The 20,103-nt window shown below is 44.9% G+C and overlaps 1 protein-coding gene across 4 annotated transcripts; it reads right to left on the reverse strand.

The window, feature by feature from the left end:
* Positions 1 to 2,926: 2,926 nt before the first annotated feature.
* Positions 2,927 to 16,097, reverse strand: CAPSL (calcyphosine like). 4 transcript variants are annotated; one of them, XM_069964756.1, is made up of 6 exons: positions 15,900 to 16,097; positions 10,437 to 10,573; positions 9,877 to 10,054; positions 8,566 to 8,775; positions 7,051 to 7,154; positions 4,197 to 4,287 (listed from the first exon to the last, which is right to left on the reverse strand). In XM_069964756.1, the coding sequence occupies exons 2-5, from the start codon at positions 10,571 to 10,573 to the stop codon at positions 7,053 to 7,055; spliced, it is 627 nt and encodes a 208-aa protein (XP_069820857.1). In that variant the 5' UTR covers positions 15,900 to 16,097; the 3' UTR covers positions 4,197 to 4,287; positions 7,051 to 7,052. The 4 variants fall into 4 exon arrangements, with proteins under 4 accessions (XP_069820856.1, XP_069820857.1, XP_069820854.1 ...); XM_069964753.1 differs by lacking the exon at positions 15,900 to 16,097 and adding an exon at positions 12,869 to 12,920; XM_069964755.1 differs by lacking the exons at positions 7,051 to 7,154; positions 15,900 to 16,097 and adding an exon at positions 12,869 to 12,920 and having other exon boundaries at positions 2,927 to 4,287.
* Between the last annotated feature and the right edge of the window lie 4,006 nt (positions 16,098 to 20,103).

Here is a 20,103-nt window from a genome sequence, read left to right on the forward strand (position 1 = left end):
AACTGGCACAAGGAAAAGTAGACACTTCACTTATCACTTGTACTTCAAATACATCTTCTATGTATCAACCCATCAGATTCCGGCTCTGATCAGTGACCTGACGGGTTGATATAGGCCTTGACTTTGCTGCAGTTTTGAATCATTAAGTTAACATAATAAAGTTTCGGTCTGACTGCAGCAACCACTAGGGGGAGCTCAAGAGCTTCCTGCATACAGTGTTTAGTTTAATGTATGAACAGTTTACAGCATGTTATATTATATTATAAGTGAACACTGCCCAGCAATAAATAATAATATCATTCTTGATAGGCAGTGGCTGTTAGGGCATGCTGGGAGTTGTAGTTTTGCATTACCTGGAGAGCCATAGATTAAAGGTAAAGTTAAAGAATGTTGCCATATCTGGAGCTGTATCCATGCTGCAGGATGCCACATGATCCATATTCAGGATCTCAGATTACAGATTATGTAGGCTGCTACTCTGGTACATCTTTACAATAACTAAAGCTGCTAAGTGCCGAAAACTGGAAAAAAAAAGTACGTTATTGTTTCTAAATTATTTATCTGCTTCACATAACACCTTGCACAAAAAGGTGTCAAAGTTATCCGCTCCGTGAGCTCTATACACTGAGTAGTGGCTGTTCTGGGTTACTGCAGCTCAAAGCCACATTCCCTTCAATGGGAGCTTAGTTGCAGTAACCCAACATGGCCACTGCACTATGTACGGCGCTGTCTGCTACTGGTTCTGTTCTCGGTGTCTGTCCTTGTGGTGGATTTGGATTCATGTTTCAAAAAACGGGGGTTAAGATCTAAAATAGTACGCTCAGACTTATAGTGTTACAGTAGGTGGGTGGACACTTTAAGGCAATGGCCTTCAGCTGTGCTACAACTCCTAGCATATCTTGTCAGTCACATGCTAGGGGTTGTATTTGGGAGTCATTGGCTCGCTCGCTGCTCTGTGGTGTTTGCTGCTCTGGAGGTACATGCAGGATCCTCTTCTATGTAAGACTCGCTCTGCTCACTATGGGCGGTATTATTTAGTCATATATGGTTTACCTCTACCTGCTGAATGTATTTCTGCTGTGCTGGACTGTATTATATTGGTCTGCAGAGTGTATTGCAGCATATTATGAATGTATCGCGACTATTCTTCATGTATCTGTATGTATCTATATAAATGAGATTGTACTATGATTACTGCAAATACCAATCGACCTTGTTGTTTGTGTGTATGGGGGGGGGGGGGGGGGGACAAGTTTATTGCAGAACACGGACGGTACAACCAGATGTAGGTTCCTGCAGGGATAACATACCCGTTACCTATAAATACAGTGCAGCGGATTAACTGATAGACTTTCAGTGGCAGCTTCATTTAAAGGGAGCTCATGGGCGTGGCCAAACTATGCTGGGGCGTGGATTTCTTTCTGCAGGGGACGTCACTCTTACAAGGAACCTGGTGTAATTGGTGAGTAGTGTAACAGTGTCCGTACTACTTCTACAGCAAGACTAAAACAAGAGTCTTTCTCAAGCATAATGGATGCAATAAATATAAAAAAAATCAGGTAGCCAATTACCAATCAGATTGTTAGACCGACTACAGTATATCACTGCATATGTCCAGTGTAGCTATATACAGTATCATCAATACGTAATATCTGCCCTGCTTTGTCCTAATGTGTTGTCTGTGTATACATCAGTCTTTGGCAATATACAGTATTCATGAACCAGGAAGATCTGGATGATCAGAGTGATAAACTCCTCCTAGACTGCTGCCTTAGACCTGACAGAAGCATGTGAGTGATGTCATGTGTCTGTTGGAGTCGCTCTTTTAGGCTATGTTCACACTATGTATGATTCCGGCTGTAGTGCAAACCGCGAATATACGCACGTAGTTTTGAGGTTGATGCGTTCGCTTGAAAGTATACGATATACGCCCGCACAGTGCACACTACGTATGAGCTTACGGCCGGATCGTATACGGCGCCGTGAAAAATGAACAAGACCATTGTTTGAGGAGGGAAATGTTCCAACTCACGGCCGTGGATTTCAGTGCGGTCCCTTACGAAGTACTTATTTCAGAAAAATTGAACGTGATTTTTCGATCCAAAAGGTTCTCTGTGTTTTATTGGGCTGGGCGAAGATTTCCAAGTAAATGACCTGCCTCAGATCGCTTCGAAACAAGCTAGGGAAGCATAACTGTACTATGGGCGTATGTTCCCGGTTCGTACGCATCCGGCCGCATGTCGATCTTTCCCACGGCTGTAGTTTCAGCCGCACATGTACGGCTGCGTACGAACTACGGCCGGAATCGTACGTAGTGTGAACATAGCCTGAAAGGGGTATTGTAAGCAATAACAATCAATGGCAGTGTTTGCACATATAAGAAATTTTGCATGATCAGGCTATGTTCACACAACATATTTTTGCTCAGTATTTTGGTCCTCATGTTGCAACTGAAACCAGGAGTGGATTGAAAACAGAAAGGCTATGTTCCAACACTGTTGAAATTTAGTGGATGGCCGTCATTTAATGGTAAATAATTGGCGTTATTTTAAAACATCGGCCATTGTTATGAAATAATGGCCATTATTTGCCATTAAATGACGGTCATCCACTAAATTTCAACAGTGTGTGAACATAGCCTTTCTGTGTTTTCAATCCACTCCTGGTTTTGGTTGCAATATGAGGACCAAAATACTGAGCAAAAATACTGTGTGTGAACCCTGCCCCAAATTGCAAACTCTGCATGCTCACATGACTTCCTGCTGGGGCAGAGGTCATTTGCATATTTTTTCCCATGAAGCATTGCCTTGCTATAACTCTCTATAAGCTACATGAGTTTCTTCAGTGGAAAAACAGCAGCTCAGCTACAACAAATACAGAAGTGACACCTGTGGAGTGAGTTCCTGAATTTATGTATAATCTGGTATCACACAGCGTCTGACACCTTCTACAATCATTCTCTATAATGTTGGCAGATACTAGATTTAATATATACAAAACAAGTCTAAGGAAACATTCACAACTCTTGTACAAAGGAATACATTATACAGCAAATTATTATAAACAGTGCTCAAATATGACAATTATTAGATATGTAATGGGCTCCTTTTAAGAGTTACAGAACATCACAACACTGCACCCACTTGCAACTTTAACTTTTCCATTCCTACAGTCTTTACTGCTCTGCTCCATGTTCTGTGCCCCAATGAATGATTTTTGGCAAGTGACGAGTAGCAATGTCAGAGACTCCCCTTTCTCACTTATGCACCCTATTACCACTTTAACCTTATCATCCTTCTAGCCTACAGTGCGCTGCTCTATGTTTTGTACACAATGGATTAATTTTTTTTTGTCAAGTGTGCAGTACTGAGCAAAAGTCTGAGACCAACTTACTTATGCACCCTTCTACCAAATGACTACCAATATGCACTGTATCTATCTTGCACATTTCACGTTATGACATCCCCATTAAATTGATGATCAGTTTCCTCTATGGGAGATGGATGCCATAGCACGACATCTATCACAGAACCTTTTACAGGCAGAAATGTGGAGGCCTCCTTCCTGTGCTCCTCCTACACTCTATGCTATGCGGAGTGCTGATACTGCAAAGTGCCATTCACACACATTTTATGTGATTGTGTCAGGTGGCTGTCAGCAGTACCGCAGCTCTGCAGAGAAGGAAGAGAGGAAGTCAGATTACATCATCAGAGATTCCCAAGGTAGTGAGCCTTCCTCTTCTCCTCCTGAGCTCTCTGCAGGGTGGTGGTACTGCTGACAGCCACCCAACACATATATTCAATGTAAAATGTGTGTCAGGTGGCTGTCAGCAGTACCACCACTCTGGAAAGATATAATCACAGCAAAGCCGTGTCTGATCCTGATAACATGAACCCAAAATACTACTAGGGAGTGAAACCCGTTATGTGTAATTTTCTATTATTTTGACTGCCACAAATAATTATTACAAGGTTTTACAATCCAAGAGAAGACAAGCGTTTCGTACAATTTAAGAACTTTGTCTAAATCAATGATAAAAAGTATAAAAAGTTTTTACAGTCCCCCCCCTATCCCCCCAGTACCTAGTCCTGGTCCTAGATTTTCTTAAATAAATGTCTCTGACAACCCAGAAAAAAAACTCATAAACACAATCGTAAAAAAAATATATCTATATATTTCTGTATATCACAACTTCCAGGCGTTCCTCATCATCAGTATGAAGTAAACGTCGCTGTCAATGGAGGCGCTCACTCCAGAATAATAGTTCAAGAATTCTTCTTTTGTTACCTGGAATGAAATATGAATGAAAAGAGAATTAGCCTGGAGTAATAGGATGATAATGGTCAGGGACTGGATCAAGGAGTAGTGATCAGATCCTGGGATGAAAAATCTACAACAGCGCCCCCTATCTAAAATTTACAAGTATATACTGGTGTCTTCTTACATGGCTTCTTAAAAGGATACTATAATATCATAAATTGGTATTTAAAGAAACTATCACCACAAGTTTGTGTGATTCACCCCTCACAGGAAATAGAAAATAGAAGAACGACAGCATGTGTATTGTCTTCAGCTACAGCAATCAGTTCAATCTCACTGATTGTGCAATAATAATGGGCAGGGAACTAACAGGAGCGCTGTGGGAGGAGAGCAGGCAGGGTGGGAGGACTATGATGGAGTACTGGGGGAAGGCAATGTATTCTGGGAATTGTAGCACTAAGCAACTGCTGAACCCGGAAGTAGAGAAGTAAGACTTTAAAACAACTTAATTCTTGGTGGCTTCAGATCTGAGGCAGACAGGTGAGCAATGCCATAGGCTTATTTTTTTGCCTTATGTTGGAGACCCCCTTAGCACAAGTGTCAAACTTGCGGCCCTCCAGTTGTTGCATAACTACAATTCCCATCATGCCTGGACAGTCAAAGCTATCTCACTGACATAAATAAGAAACTAGGCAAGAGGTCATTCCACAGAGAGGGGTAAGGCTGAGCTGTGAGCATCATCTATTGTCTCCTCTATCAACTTGTCACCTGTCGCTTCAATTCTCTACAAATCACTTTACAGCAGCCTCCTCCTTATTATAACAGACAAATCAGGACGTCTCAGCTTAGTTTTAGGCCAAACGGTGAGAATGGAAACTGCAATGTATATATCACTGTCTATAATATAGACAATTAAATGGAAAATTTGAAAACATTTCAGCAAAAAATATGTTTAACTTAAAATTTGAAAAATAAGTTATTATCTGGTGATGATAACTTATTATTAATATAAATGAAAGAAAACATCTATAAGACCCAGCACCAAAAGAAAAAGGGAGGTATACAGATGAGCCTGGACGACTAGATACATAGAGAGAAAGGGTTAATAGATATATATAATCATCAATGGTTATTAGGATACAAAGATTTTGTTAGTTACATTGACATTTGGAATAAAATCTTCATCTACAAAACAATAACCAAAACCAGCTGAAAAAGATCAAGACCACATTGATCAGTGATTGCTCGATCGGGCACTTCCTGTCCGGATCCCACATCCCAGGAGGCAGAGCAGCGTGGACCGGGAGCTATCAGAGCAGCAGATTTACCCTTCTAAGTTTATTGAGCGCCAGATTAACAGAATTTTACTGTCCTCTGTGTTTGACTAATCTGACTACAAATCATTTGGTGGTGGTGGTGGTGGTGGGGCAAAATACTTACAGTCCAATTGGGGACTAGAGGCGATCACCCCACTGATCTGGATCTGTGACTAATCACCTACCCTGAGGATAGGAAAATCTGGAAAGCACTTTCAGGCCATGTTCACACAATGTAGTTTGCGACTGTCTCTTTGGACGTTCATCATTTTGACCACAAATATTATCATATTCATTAATTGCATTAATTATTAACGGACAGACGTCTTTATGCACCAAAATGATGGCTATCCAAAAAGACAGCCGCAAAGTAATATTGTGGGAACATAGCCTTAAAGGACAAGTGCCATGAAAAACTTTTTCCCAGTAATTGAAGCACATTACAAAGTTATATAACTCTGTAATGTGCTTCAATCACCTATCTGCCTCCCTTCCCTGTCTTTTCCCCCTCCACCCCCCACCAGGAACTGTCCTAACTCACACAGACCTAATTACTGCCGTCACCGTCACCAGGCAGCTCCTTCTTGTGAGGATGAGTTATCAGCAGGAGGGCTGCTCTAGGTCCTGTTACACCAGCCTCCCCCTCCCCAGTCCAAGTGATGGCTTGCAGTTGTTCAGCCAATGGGAGCTGAGCAAGCTGAGTCACCTGACAAGGCAGGGGAGGGGGGGGGGCTGCTGTAACAGGAGAAGGAGCTGAAAGAAGAGCTTGGTGACGGTGACGACAGTCATTAGGTCTGTGTGAGTTAGGACACTTCCTGGTGGGGGGTGGAGGGGGGAAAAGACAGGGAAGGGAGGCAGATAGGTGATTGAAGCATATTACAGAGTTATATAACTTTGTAATGTGCTTCAATTACTGGGAAAAAGTTTTTCATGGCACTTGTCCTTTAAGGGAGTTAATGAAAGTTTCCCTCATTTCCCCTCCGTCCATGAGTACTATATTATCAATTACATAAGGATGTTGAAATCTTAGTGGCCATATTGCTGCTCCTGGTGGTCTAGAAGGAATTATAAGTTTCTTCCTACTATGTCTTCTTGTGTAAGGGTAAAATTAACATGGACAACTATTAGTCCTGGTGGTCTAGGGTGGTTATGGGTTAGTACATATTAACCCTGGGAGTCTAGAGGGACTAGACTTTATATTACTATATAATAAACTGACTATATAGTGTATTGCCATATGGTTTAGAATAGGGGTTATCCAGAGCTGTAATAGGGGTCAGACGTCATGATCAGCCGCTGTCTGCTATGACATTGGATTGATTAAATTCATTGGGAAATACGAAACATTGTTATTAACAAAAGAGTAAGTTACGGATATAGTGAGGGATAGAGATATGGGTTAGTGTTCCCTATAGAGGCGGGTTATAGGTTAGTGGTCGAGCACACACATAGCTGGTGAAATATCACCCCGTACACTTAAAGTTTCCAGGCGTTCTTCATCATGGTGATGAAGTAAACATCTGTATCAATGGAAGCGCTAACACCAGCGTAGTAGTTTGTGAATTCCTCCGGGGTGACCTGTTACGGTTACAAGATAAGATTTAGGTCATTTTTTTTTACTCTGCAAATTTTCCGCTTAGGCTTAAAGGGGTAAAACATGGCTGCTTTCTTTCTGGAACAGCACCACTCCCATCCTCAGGTGATGGGTGGTATTATATCTCGGCTCTATTCACTTTAAGGGTATAAACCCACACACCGTATAACCAGCGTATTTACTGCTGCGTTACGCAGCAAACACGCAGCAAATACGCAGCAAAAACGCAGCAGATTATATCTAAATAACTGAACACAGCATCAAATCTGTACCAACAAATCTGCTGAGTATTTGCTGCATATTTGTTGCGTATCTGCTGTGTATACGGTGTGTGGGTTTGTACCCTAAAGGAGAAGTCCGGCAACATTTTTTATTAAAGTATTGTGTTGCCCCCAAATTTATACAAATTACCAATATTACGGGAAATCCTTATAAAGTGCTTTTTCCCTGCACTTACTACTGCATTAAGGCTTCACTTCCCGGATAACATTGTGATGTCACTTCCTGGATAACATGGTGATGTCACTTCCTGGATAACATGGTGATGTCACTTCCTGGATAAAATGGTGATGTCACAACCCGACTCCCAGAGCTGTGCGGGCTGTGGCTGCTGGAGAGGATGATGGCAGAGGGATGCTAAGTGTCCCTCCAGTGCCCTGTGTCCCTCAGTGTCCCCCTGCCATCATCCTCTCCAGCAGCCACAGCCCGCACAGCTCTGGGAGTCGGGCGTAACATCACCATTTTATCCAGGAAGTGACATCACCATGTTATCCAGGAAGTGAAGCCTTGATGCAGTAGTAAGTGCAGGGAAAAAAAAGCACTTTATAAGCATTTCCCGTAATAAGTGTATATTGGTGATTTGTATAACTTTTTGGGGGCTATACAATACTTTAATAATACTTTTTGCCGGACTTCTCCTTTAATGGAACTGAGCTGCAATACCAGATACAAACTGAGGATAAGAGTGGCGCTGTTTCTGGAAGAAATCACAACAGATATAACATGAAACGTTAAGCAACACTCAGTATTGTGATACATAGGAGGGATGTGCGAAGACTCTGCATAGCTACAGGGGCCATAGGAAAGTGAGATATGGGGGATGCTTGATGGGGTCGGCATACTATATAGCACAGGGTCAAACTTGGGGCCCTTTAGCTGTTGCAAAACTACAAATGCCATCATGCCTGAAAAGCTTAAGATTTGTCAGTCCAGGCATGATGACAATTATAGTTTTGCAACAGCTGGAGGTCCCCGGTCTGACCCCCCTGCTATAAAGCTATGTGTCACATGGAAGGGATAGTGCAGCCATACTAGATCATGGAGCTGCTATGGGGTCCTCACCGGTAATTCTGACAGCTCCATGCAGTATATAGATTATGGGATTCCATCACATACCTGACCGTCTTTATCATACGGAGAGTCAAAGTTATCTAGAAAACTCCTAAAGACTTGATCTTCCGTCCACTCCCCGTTCTGATACTTTGGATGGTATTTTGCGTTGTAGACGCCTCGTAAGTCCTCAATGGTCACAACCCCATCTCCGGTCTTGTCCAGCTTCCGGAAAGCCTGCATGATCATCTCCTTCCTTGCATTCGACATAGGCGGCTGGGAGAATAAGGATTACAGGCAATAAAGCTATAGTAGACAAGCCACTCATCCATACATTCAGAGAATTTAGCCTGTACATAGCTAGTCCTGCTCTCAGCTGAGAAGTCTAGACAATGCTCTGTGAGCTCTACAGCCTGGACCCCAGACTGATACATTGTACATAGCTAGTCCTGCTCTCAGCTGAGAAGTGATACAATTGTATCCAGTCTAGACAATGCTCTGTGAGCTCTACAGCCTGGACTCCAGACTGATACATTGTATATAGCTAATCCTGCTCTCAGCTGAGAAGTGATACAATTGTATCCAGTCTAGACAATGCTCTGAGAGCTCTACAGCCTGGACTCCAGACTGATACATTGTACATAGCTAGTCCTGCTCCCAGCTGAGAAGTGATACAGTTGTATCCAGTCTAGACAATGCTCTGTGAGCTCTACAGCCTGGACCCCAGACTGATACATTGTACATAGCTAGTCCTGCTCTCAGCTGAGAAGTCTAGACAATGCTCTGTGAGCTCTACAGCCTGGACTCCAGACTGACACATTGTACATAGCTAGCCCTGCTCTCAGCTGAGAAGTGATACAATTGTAACCAGTCTAGACAATGCTCTGTGAGCTCTACAGCCTGGACTCCAGACTGATACATTGTACATAGCTAGTCCTGCTCTCAGCTGAGTTATAGATACAATTGTATCCAGTCTAGACAATGCTCTGTGAGCTCTACAGCCTGGACTCCAGACTGATACATTGTACATAGCTAGTCCTGCTCTCAGCTGAGAAGTGATACAATTGTATCCAGTCTAGACAATGCTCTGTGAGCTCTACAGCCTGGACCTCAGACTGATACATTGTACATAGCTAGTCCTGCTCTCAGCTGAGAAGTGATACAATTGTATCCAGTCTAGACAATGCTCTGTGAGCTCTACAGCCTGGACCCCAGACTGATACATTGTACATAGCTAGTCCTGCTCTCAGCTGAGAAGTGATACAATTGTATCCAGTCTAGACAATGCTCTGTGAGCTCTACAGCCTGGACCCCAGACTGATACATTGTACAGTGTACATAAAAACATTAAACCATTTATACTCTGTAGTCACTCACCCGCAACGTGACCAGGAACTCATCGAAGTCTATGGTTCCACTTCCATCTTTGTCAAAAACAGAGAAAAGCTGCTGCGCCTCGCTCTTCTCTATCATCACACCGTAGTCGTTCAGTCCTTTTAAAAATTCCTTAAAATCCAGCGAGCGACTATTATCGTCATCCATGATCTTAAATACTCTGCGCGAGAACAACAAAGGAAACATATAATATCCTACAGCGTTATCTCATAGCTTATATACAGCCAAACTCCTAGACGTCATCGCTGATATCCTCTGACCAGTCCCTGTCATTCTGGGTGGATTCCCCCTTTAAGGGGATCCTATACTGACATAAGTATTTTATATTTAGCATTTTTTTATGCAACTATTGCAGCAGTACGTAACATTGCACAAGTGGCAGAAAAATCCCTGTTCTCTGTAGATAACATGGTTGGTTTTACTGTGTAGACTGGGACAGAATGAGCAGAGTCTTCACATAGAGAGGGGTGTATTAATGGCAGCTCCGGAGATGGGGAGACAAAATCTCTGTCACACACACTACTGCAGGGGGCTTAGCTCACCTCCCCAGGCCCTTGATTCCGGCGGACCCCCGGGATAGACACTGCAGACGAAGCTTCTCTAATGGATCTGTACATCCGGTTAATTTTTTCTTCGCCTCCATCGCCATCTCGCGGTCTTTTCTAGCTGTGCCGGCCATCTAGAGGACATAGAGCAAACATGGAAGACTTCTAACAATATAGCGCTACACAAGAATAATGGATGAGACAAACACTGTATACAGCAGGGGGTGCCCCACCAGGTATATAACAGCAGGGGGTGCCCCACCAGGTATATAACAGCAGGGGGTGCCCCACCAGGTATATAACAGCAGGGGGTGCCCCACCAGGTATATAACAGCAGGGAATGTAGACTAATATGTAACAGCAGGGGTACCCACAATGATAATTAAACACAGGGGCCCCCACAACTAGTATATAACAGCAGGGCCCCCACAAATACTATATAACAGCAGGGCCCCCACAACTACTATATAACAGCAGGGGCCCCGACAACTAGTATATAACAGCAGGGCCCCACAACTACTATATAACAGTAGGGCCCCCACAAATAGTATATAACAGCAGGGTCCCCACAACTAGTATGTAACAGCAGGTGCCCCGACAACTAGTATATAACAGCGGGGCCCCCACAACTAGTATATAACAGCAGGGCCCCCACAACTAGTATATAACAGCAGGGCCCCCACAACTAGTATATAACAGCAGGGCCCCCACAACTAGTATATAACAGCAGGGGCCCCACAACTACTATATAACAGCAGGGCCCCAACAACTAGTATATAACAGCAGGGCCCCCACAACTAGTATATAACAGCAGGGCCCCCACAACTAGTATATAACAGCAGGGGCCCCCACAACTAGTATATAACAGCAGGGGCCCCACAACTAGTATATAACAGCAGGGGCCCCACAACTAGTAAATAACAGCAGGGGCCCCACAACTAGTATATAACAGTAGGGGCCCTCACAACTAGTATGTAACAGGAGGGGCCCCACAACTAGTATATAACAGCAGGGGCCCCACAACTAGTATATAACAGCAGGGGCCCTCACAACTAGTATATAACAGCAGGGCCCACACAACTAGTATATAACAACAGGGGCCCCCACAACTAGTATATAACAGCAGGGCCCCCACAACTAGTATATAACAGCAGGGGCCCCCACAACTAGTACATAATAGCAGGGCCCCCACAACTAGTATATAACAGCAGGGGCCCCCACAACTAGTATGTAACAGAAGGGCCCCCACAACAAATTATGAAACAGCAGGGGCCCCACGACTACTATATAACAGGAGGGCCCCACAACTAGTATATAACAGCAGGGCCCCCAGAACTACTATATAACAGCAGGGGCCCCATAACTAGTATATAACAGCAGGGGCCCCCACAACTAGTATGTAACAGCAGGGGCCCCATAACTAGTATATAACAGCAGGGCCCCAACAACTAGTATGTAACAGCAGGGGCTCCACAACTACTATATAACAGCAGGGCCCACACAACTAGTATATAACAGCAGGGGCTCCACAACTAGTATATAACAGCAGGGCCCCACAACTAGTATATAACAGCAGGGCCCCCACAACTAGTATATAACAGCAGGGCCCCCACAACTAGTATATAACAGCAGGGCCCCCACAACTAGTATATAACAGCAGGGCCCCCAAAACTAGTATATAACAGCAGGGCCCACACAACTAGTATATAACAGCAGGGGCTCCACAACTAGTATATAACAGCAGGGCCCCACAACTAGTATATAACAGCAGGGCCCCCACAACTAGTATATAACAGCAGGGCCCCCACAACTAGTATATAACAGCAGGGCCCCCACAACTAGTATATAACAGCAGGGCCCCCAAAACTAGTATGTAACAGCAGGGCCCCCACAACTAGTATATAACAGCAGGGCCCCCACAACTAGTATATAACAGCAGGGGCCCCCACAACTAGTATATAACAGCAGGGCCCCCACAACTAGTATATAACAGCAGGGGCCCCCACAACTAGTATATAACAGCAGGGCCCCCACAACTAGTATATAAAAGCTTAACTAGTACATAATAGCAGGGCCCCCACAACTAGTATATAACAGCAGGGGCCCCCTGTGGGTGTTGGTGGGTGGTGCTATAACTAGTATGCTACAGCCAGGGGGCACCATAACAATTACGTAACAGAAGTAAATGCGGTAACTCAGCTCCGGAGATCATGTCAGGAAGGATGAGAGGTATAAGCTGCTGTCTGGCAGGGCCTTACTTCTCCTCTGCATGGACGCTCACCTGAGCAGAACATCTACGCATATACAGAGGGATTTATGGATTAATAATAATCCAGATGATCGAGTAATAATAATGGTGGTAGTGGGGGGCGCGCTGAACCCCCTGCCTGGGGCACCCAGAGTCCTCATCCCACCCCAACATATCTCACCATACAGATCAGGACTTATAACCGTGGGATCTCCTTCCCCGCGGCCCGATCCCTGTTACTCATTGACAAGTCGTCTGGCTAAACATTAAGAAAGGGAATTTGTGAAATGCCGGATTTTCTATTCTCCGGTATAACAGGATGGAGGGGGCAGTAATCCTGGTCAACATGGCCGCCTGCATACCTGTAATACTGGAGAAAACAAAGATGGCGCCATTGTGAATAAGAGACACAGACATTGCAGAGCATCACCTGCTATTCATGTGAGAGGTGCCTGTCGGCTATGAAGGTGTGTGAGGGCGGACAACACGCTACAGTGGAGCAGCCACCATAATGACCCAGGGGGCTACCAAACATGATCAGTGATCCCTACTTAGTATGGGGCTCCGAAGCAGATATGTGTTACACAACATATCAGTGATCCCTACTGTGTATGGGGCTCCGGAGCAGACGCGTAACACAACAGATCAGTGATCCCTACTGTGTATGGGGCTCCGGAGCAGACGTGTGCAACACAACAGATAAGTGATCCCTACTGTGTATGGGGCCCCGCAGAAGACATGTGTGACACAAAAGATCAGTGATCCCTACTGTGTATGGGCTCTGGTCCCTACATGTGTAACACAACAGATAAGTGATCCCTACTGTGTATGGGGCCCCGCAGAAGACATGTGTGACACAAAAGATCAGTGATCCCTACTGTGTATGGGCTCTGGTCCCTACATGTGTAACACAACAGATCAGTGATCCCTACTGTGTATGGGGCCCCGCAGAAGACATGTGTGACACAAAAGATCAGTGATCCCTACTGTGTATGGGCTCTGGTCCCTACATGTGTAACACAACAGATCAGTGATCCCTACTGTGTATGGGGCCCCGCAGAAGACATGTGTGACACAAAAGATCAGTGATCCCTACTGTGTATGGGCTCTGGTCCCTACATGTGTAACACAACATATCAGTGATCCCTACTGTGTATGAGGTTACGGAGCAGAAGTGTAACACAACAGATCAGTGATCCCTACTGTGTATGGGGCTCCGGAGCAGACGTGTGCAACACAACAGATAAGTGATCCCTACTGTGTATGGGGCTCCGGAGCAGACGTGTGCAACACAACAGATAAGTGATCCCTACTGTGTATGGGGCCCCGCAGAAGACATGTGTGACACAAAAGATCAGTGATCCCTACTGTGTATGGGCTCTGGTCCCTACATGTGTAACACAACAGATCAGTGATCCCTACTGTGTACGGGGCTCTGGAGCAGACAGGTGGTCACTGATAACCAAGTTGTATCAGCAGAAAAGGCTTCATTATTCTTGGGTTGTTCCAAGAAATATCACTGGTGCAGATGCTCCAGGCCTAGAGAATATAAATGCCCCATTATGCACAATGTGCACTTGTGCACTAAAATCATAGGATGTAGAGACTGTAGCCTCCCATGTCCAGAACTAAGCAGAACGATCCCTGGTGAGCACCTACAGAGGTACAGGTGCTGTAATACAGGTGTATACACTGGATTAAAGGTTTTTTTTTTTTAAAAAGCAGTGGGGGTTCTTTAACAATACAAAAAGACATACTCACCCGCCCTGCTCCCACACAGCTGCCATTCTGATCTCTCCCGTTCCCTGATGCTGAACACTTCCAATAACATTTCTAATAACTCAACCCCCCCCCCCCCCCCCCCCGCAGCCAGTGACCGGCTCAGTGGGTATTTCCTGCACAGATGATATGTCATCAGAAGTGGAGTGGCAGGAAGTGAGGCACGTCGAAATGGCAGCTGCAGGGAGTTGGGGCAGGTGAGTACTGTTTTTTTAGCCACTGTCTGTTTGGCAACTTCTCCGAAGCCGAATGCTCGGCTTTTGATTTCCGGTATCTGTGGAAGTTGGATGTAGTCCTGCAGGCTGCTTCTTCAAGTCCATTCAACACTACTGATAACCTTTTTAAAGGGTAACTCTACACAAAGCAGTACTTTAGAGACAAGACAAAAGACAAGGCTATATGACAACTGATCGCCAATTATTGAATACGGATGTATAAGCAGAATCTGTTTCAGGGCACCCAGGTACCATGCGCCATTTATAGGGGTGATTATCGTCTGTCTGTTGGCTGAACAGGTTGTTTTGACCCATCAAAAAAATCATCACCCACAGCCACACATCTCCCTATAAAATAACATAGAACATGTGGCAGACGAGAGATGGCAGAAAAGGGCGACGCCATTGCATGTGATGATTGTCAGCGCGGTCCAGACACAACGCTCCTAATTTTTGGTTTGGTTACACACGACTTTTTTAGAACTGACCTAATGTACAGTAAGTTATACTAACTTGTGACTGATTTTTCGAAGGCCAGGACCACACGTAGACATTGGTGGCGCAACATGAAGATCGCAACGTTATATTGCCCCATCGCACCTAATGATAATCAATGTGAACTTGCGAGCAGCTGGCAGTCCCATGTAACGGTGCTGACAGAGTTGCACGCAACTTGTGACCAAAAATCAATGAAATGGAGGCAATCAATGCAATCACTGGCAATCAATGCGGCACTGCCATCTTCATGTCAATGTACAGGCTGCACACTAATGGTCGTGCAATGCATGGAGGCCTGAATGCGACAAGATGCGGGAGCGCAGCTATCATCTGACTGTACATGTGGCAGCCATCTCGTTGGTGTCTTAGTGGCCACCCTTACGCTCAGTCACCAAAAACTACAGAGCGCCATATTGCGCCATGCTGCAAAAATCATAGATGCCATTAAGGTCGATGGGTCAGTAAGGCGGCGACATTTTTTTTCCCGTTATATTGCACCAATGATAGTAATCAGGAGGCAGGTGTGCACCCACCATTACCCATAATCCATAGGTTATATAATGATACCCCATATTATAAGGCGGAGATGAAGGAAGAAGCTCATTCTAAGGAGTTTTGGAAGTTTGTGAAGTAACAGAGAGGAGCAGGAAGTGCAGACATAGTGGGATAGATAGAATAATAGTGATTGTAGCTTCTTATAGGTCTAGGAGTCTATATCACCTCGCAGCAGTCTCAGGATGGGGATCCTCCCAGCAGCACCCGGAGCTTCACCTGCTACTATGGACGCAGCTCTCATTCAGCAGGTACAGAAGGACCGCCCTTCGCTCTGCAGCTCCGGCTCGCTGATTGGCTGGGCGAGCGGAATGTCTCTCAGTGATTGGCGGAAACCGCTGTCCTTCATGCTCTCCCCGCCCCGTTCGTGCTGGTTACACAGGGTTAGTTACACATAGTGGGGTTGTTATGGAGACGGCTTCGGACCTGTGCGCTGTATGGCCCCGCCCCCTGGAGCAGTGTAAACACAGTGGCCTTAACCCTTACTGTGCGGCAGGCGAGGAATGTTCCCGAAGAATAATTCATTACTAGGGGAGATTATTAGTAATACTCAGGCCACAATACACAGAGAATGCATTAACATTATTTTTTTTTTTTTTTTGTGCGTCCCCTTTAACATAGTAGTGTTTTATTAATCTCACTTCGCCATGTTTACTCCCAACCATGGCAGTGAGCGGGTTAATCGCCCTGATGGGAGTGATAGTCGCATGGGTAACTTTAATGGTCCTTTTACACGGAACGATTATCGTTCGAATTTGCACGATAACGATCGAATTTGAACGATAATCGTACGTGTAAACGCAGCGAACGATCAAACGACGAGCGAGAAATCGTTCATTTTCATCTTTTAGCATGTTCTCAAATCATCGTTGGTCGTTCGCAAAAAATTCGCAGATCGTTCCGTGTAAACAGTCTTTCACCGATTTAGCCTATGTGCGAGATAGGCTTAAGCGATCGCAAAACGATCGCTAAATGATTTTTCTGTACGATATATCGTTCCGTCTAAACGCTGATCGTTATTAAAAAAATTTGTTACTTCGAAATCGTTAATCGTGCGATTGGGCGAATTATCGCTCCGTGTAAAAGTACCATAAGGTTAGGAGCTACTTTGGCCGCGATATTGGTCACATGGGCTAAGATCACCGCCCCCCCTCCTTTACATGGCAGCCAGTGGACGTGATTGTGTTTCAGGTCATGGTCATGTGACCCCAATGTAAAAATCTGGTGGTCTTGGTTGCAGGGGTCACATGACCCCGACCTGAAAAACTATGTGAAAACCTGGTGGTCCTGGTGGCAGCCATGTGCAGACCACTAGGCCGACCTATGCACTTACAATAGCTGCGACTGAGGAAATAAACGCAAAGCGGTGGACTTTGATCACATGACTGAGGTCGCCCTCATGTGTCCCTAATGTAAGAGTAGGATCTGGCCGTGGATTCACGTCCGTGCAGGAGATCTGTGGCGCTTACGGGAGCTGTAAAGTGAATGAGGCTTTGGTCACATGACGCAAATATTGCCGCGCAGCATTTGACATAATGTTAGTGCTACATACTACACTACGCAAAAAAAAGTTTCGGAAAGTTATTTTACAGTAAAATCACAATATTACAATAGTAAAAGTCGCACAGCAGCCATTTGCGGACCAAGTGCATGAATATTACTCTGCGGTATCGTGTAGTAAATGTCACCGTGTAGCCCTAACTTACATACTCAGGGCTATATACCTTAAGCACCCGGCTCGCCAAGGATCCTGAGCGGCTTTATTACCTCGAAAGAGAAACATAGCCAAAATGTGCAATTCTTTGTTTTTAGGTTTTATACTGCTCACCGTGCGGTAAAACGCGTCACATTTATTCTTAAGGTCCGTCAAATGTTATCCATTGATCCCGACATTTCTGTTGGGGCTCCTGGAATGACTAAGGCCTCTTGCACAATTGCAGATTGTTTAGGACCCATTAAAGTCTATGGGCCAGTGTGTAGCACCATGGATTCTAACCTCTGTGCATTTGCCTGCAGCCCGAACCGCAAAAAGATAGCGTCTGCAGTTATACGGCCGTATTACACTCCGGACATACTTATGGTTCATGATTGCAGCCGGCCCACAGATGTGTGCAGGAGGACTTAACCAGGAATTCCGCAAAGTGTATACATATGTATCCTAAACTGTGATATCCATATACTACAGATGAATATGTCCAGGAAGGCTGTGATGCACATATAGCTAGCTACATGTATATTTTCATCTATATCCAACTTCTACCGAAGTGACTTCTATCCCTCAGCACTGAGGATACAGATCACATCTATGCCACACTGCCACCCTGTGGAGCATTATTGGATTACAGGCCACACGCATACTCAGCCTTAGTTTACTGAGTGTATGTATGAAGAATCCCAGTGTGACACATGAATACCAGTGGCGGACAGCAGTGTGAACCCAGCGTCTTCCATCTAGACCAGACCGATCACCAAATAATGTAAAAACACCATATACATTTTGTACACATTTTTTGCCAAAAGCTACACAAAAACCATTGATAAATTCCTCTAATGGGCATAAATTTCCACTGTGATGTACCCTAGAGTAAATTTGGTTGCCTAAAAACTTTTTTATACGTCAAAAACGTGGCATAAAACACAATAAATGTAATTTATATCCCACAAGGTGAACACCGTCTAGAAAACAAAATACCCACCTGTCGGAATTGTAGGGTTATTTTGTACTGACTCTGCAAAAAACAAGCTTTTGCACAGCTTCATAGAAAGGAGAATAAAAAAGAGAACGAAGGAGAATAAAAGTTATATAGGACAGAAAAGGAGTGAATTTCAGGATAAATGAAAGGGGGACATCAAAAAGCACTTTTTAAAAAAGTAAAAAAAAAAATTAAAAAAAAAGACAAGATGGAGAAAAAAAATTCAATTTACAAAAATTTACAGCTTAACTTTTTTTTTTACTATAGTCCTAGGGGATTTGATTGCTCATATACGATACTACACTGCCACTATGTTTGCTGTACACAATTTTTTTTTTTTTATTAAGTTGAGAATTTTTTTATTACTTTATATATATTATGAGACAAGATGAACAAAAGTAAGTCTAGTGTTGTGTCAGGTTTGGGATAAACAATTGAATTTCATGTATTGGTAATATGTAGTCCTTGGGTCCGTCTGAACCCCGGCGCTCGGAATTTGAATACTGGTGGCTAAAGAAGTTGGATGCAGCCCTAGAGAATCTGGGAAAACATAGGTATGGCCTATGGCTGTATCCATGTTTTCCAGGACTGTCCAACTTCTTCAGCCACCGGTAAGCAAAAGCTGAACGATCGGGCTCTAATAATTTATTTTCCATGATAATACACCAATTTGTTTTTTATATTTAAATTTTTCATATACTCTTTGGGTGGGTTCACACTACGGAATCCACAAGGATAAGTTCTGGTGGATTCCGTTGCTCATACCCGCTCAAGGCGGCGCGCCTCTCCGCCCGTGCCATAGACACCGTTCTTTGGCCGGGAAATTCCGCCTTCCGGCAAAAGAACTGACATGCCAATTCTTTCGGCGGACGGCGGTCTCCGCCTGTGCATAGATGTAACGCCTGGAGTCGTGGATACACTGAACTGTCACTAGCGATGGTAGTAACCGCACCAGGGAGCGGAGTCTAAGGGGCCGCTGGTTCTCACCAGAGCCCGCCGCAAGGCGGGATGGACTTGCTGCGGCAGGCGACCCCCAGGTCGCTACCCCTGGCTTGGTTGCTAGTGACAGCAGGCGAGGCGTGGCAGGAGCAGTAGGCAGATGATGCAGGCAGAGGTCTGTAGGCGTAACCGCAGGTGGCAGGCAGTGCTCAGGAACAATGGGTAAGCAGCGGACAGGGACTAGGGTCCGGGACAGCGGACAGGGACTAGGAACAAGGACTGAGGCCAGGAACAACAGGGAGCTGGGCCAAACGCTATGGGAAGCATGTAGAGGCTCCAACACGAGGGACAGGGCATGCTGAGATTTATAGGGAGTGATAGGTGCAACTTCCAATTAGGGGCGGACTGGCCCTAGGAGGCGGGGACGCACGCGCCGGCAGGCACAGACGGAGACAGGAGCGGGGCGAGGTAAGGCGCCCCCCGGGGCCGAACAGGTAGCAGCGCCGGGTCCCTGCATATGGACCCCGGAGGCTGCATGGGGCGGAGAGACAATAGAATGGTGTCTATGGCACGGGCAGAGAGGCGGATTCCCTAGTGTGAACCCACCACTATCTGAAAAAAATCCATCATGAAATTAACAGTACAAATCTGAGGCCTGTCCGCTAATTTTAGATGCAGATCTGTATCTATAGTCCACCACTCTGCATATTTCACATCATGACCTTTTATGATCCCTGTTT

This window comes from Dendropsophus ebraccatus, chromosome 3 (genome assembly GCF_027789765.1).
Source record: "Dendropsophus ebraccatus isolate aDenEbr1 chromosome 3, aDenEbr1.pat, whole genome shotgun sequence".
Taxonomy (NCBI): Eukaryota; Metazoa; Chordata; class Amphibia; order Anura; family Hylidae; genus Dendropsophus; species Dendropsophus ebraccatus.

Excerpts from the sequence above, each read along its gene's own strand:
- CAPSL (XM_069964755.1), bottom strand. Across the intron at positions 10,055-10,436 it reads GGAATCAAGGGCCTGGGGAG|AGTATTTAAGATCATGGATG; the intron begins GTGAGCTAAGCC and ends GTTCTCGCGCAG. Across the intron at positions 8,776-9,876 it reads AGTTCCTGGTCACGTTGCGG|CCGCCTATGTCGAATGCAAG; the intron begins GTGAGTGACTAC and ends TTATTCTCCCAG.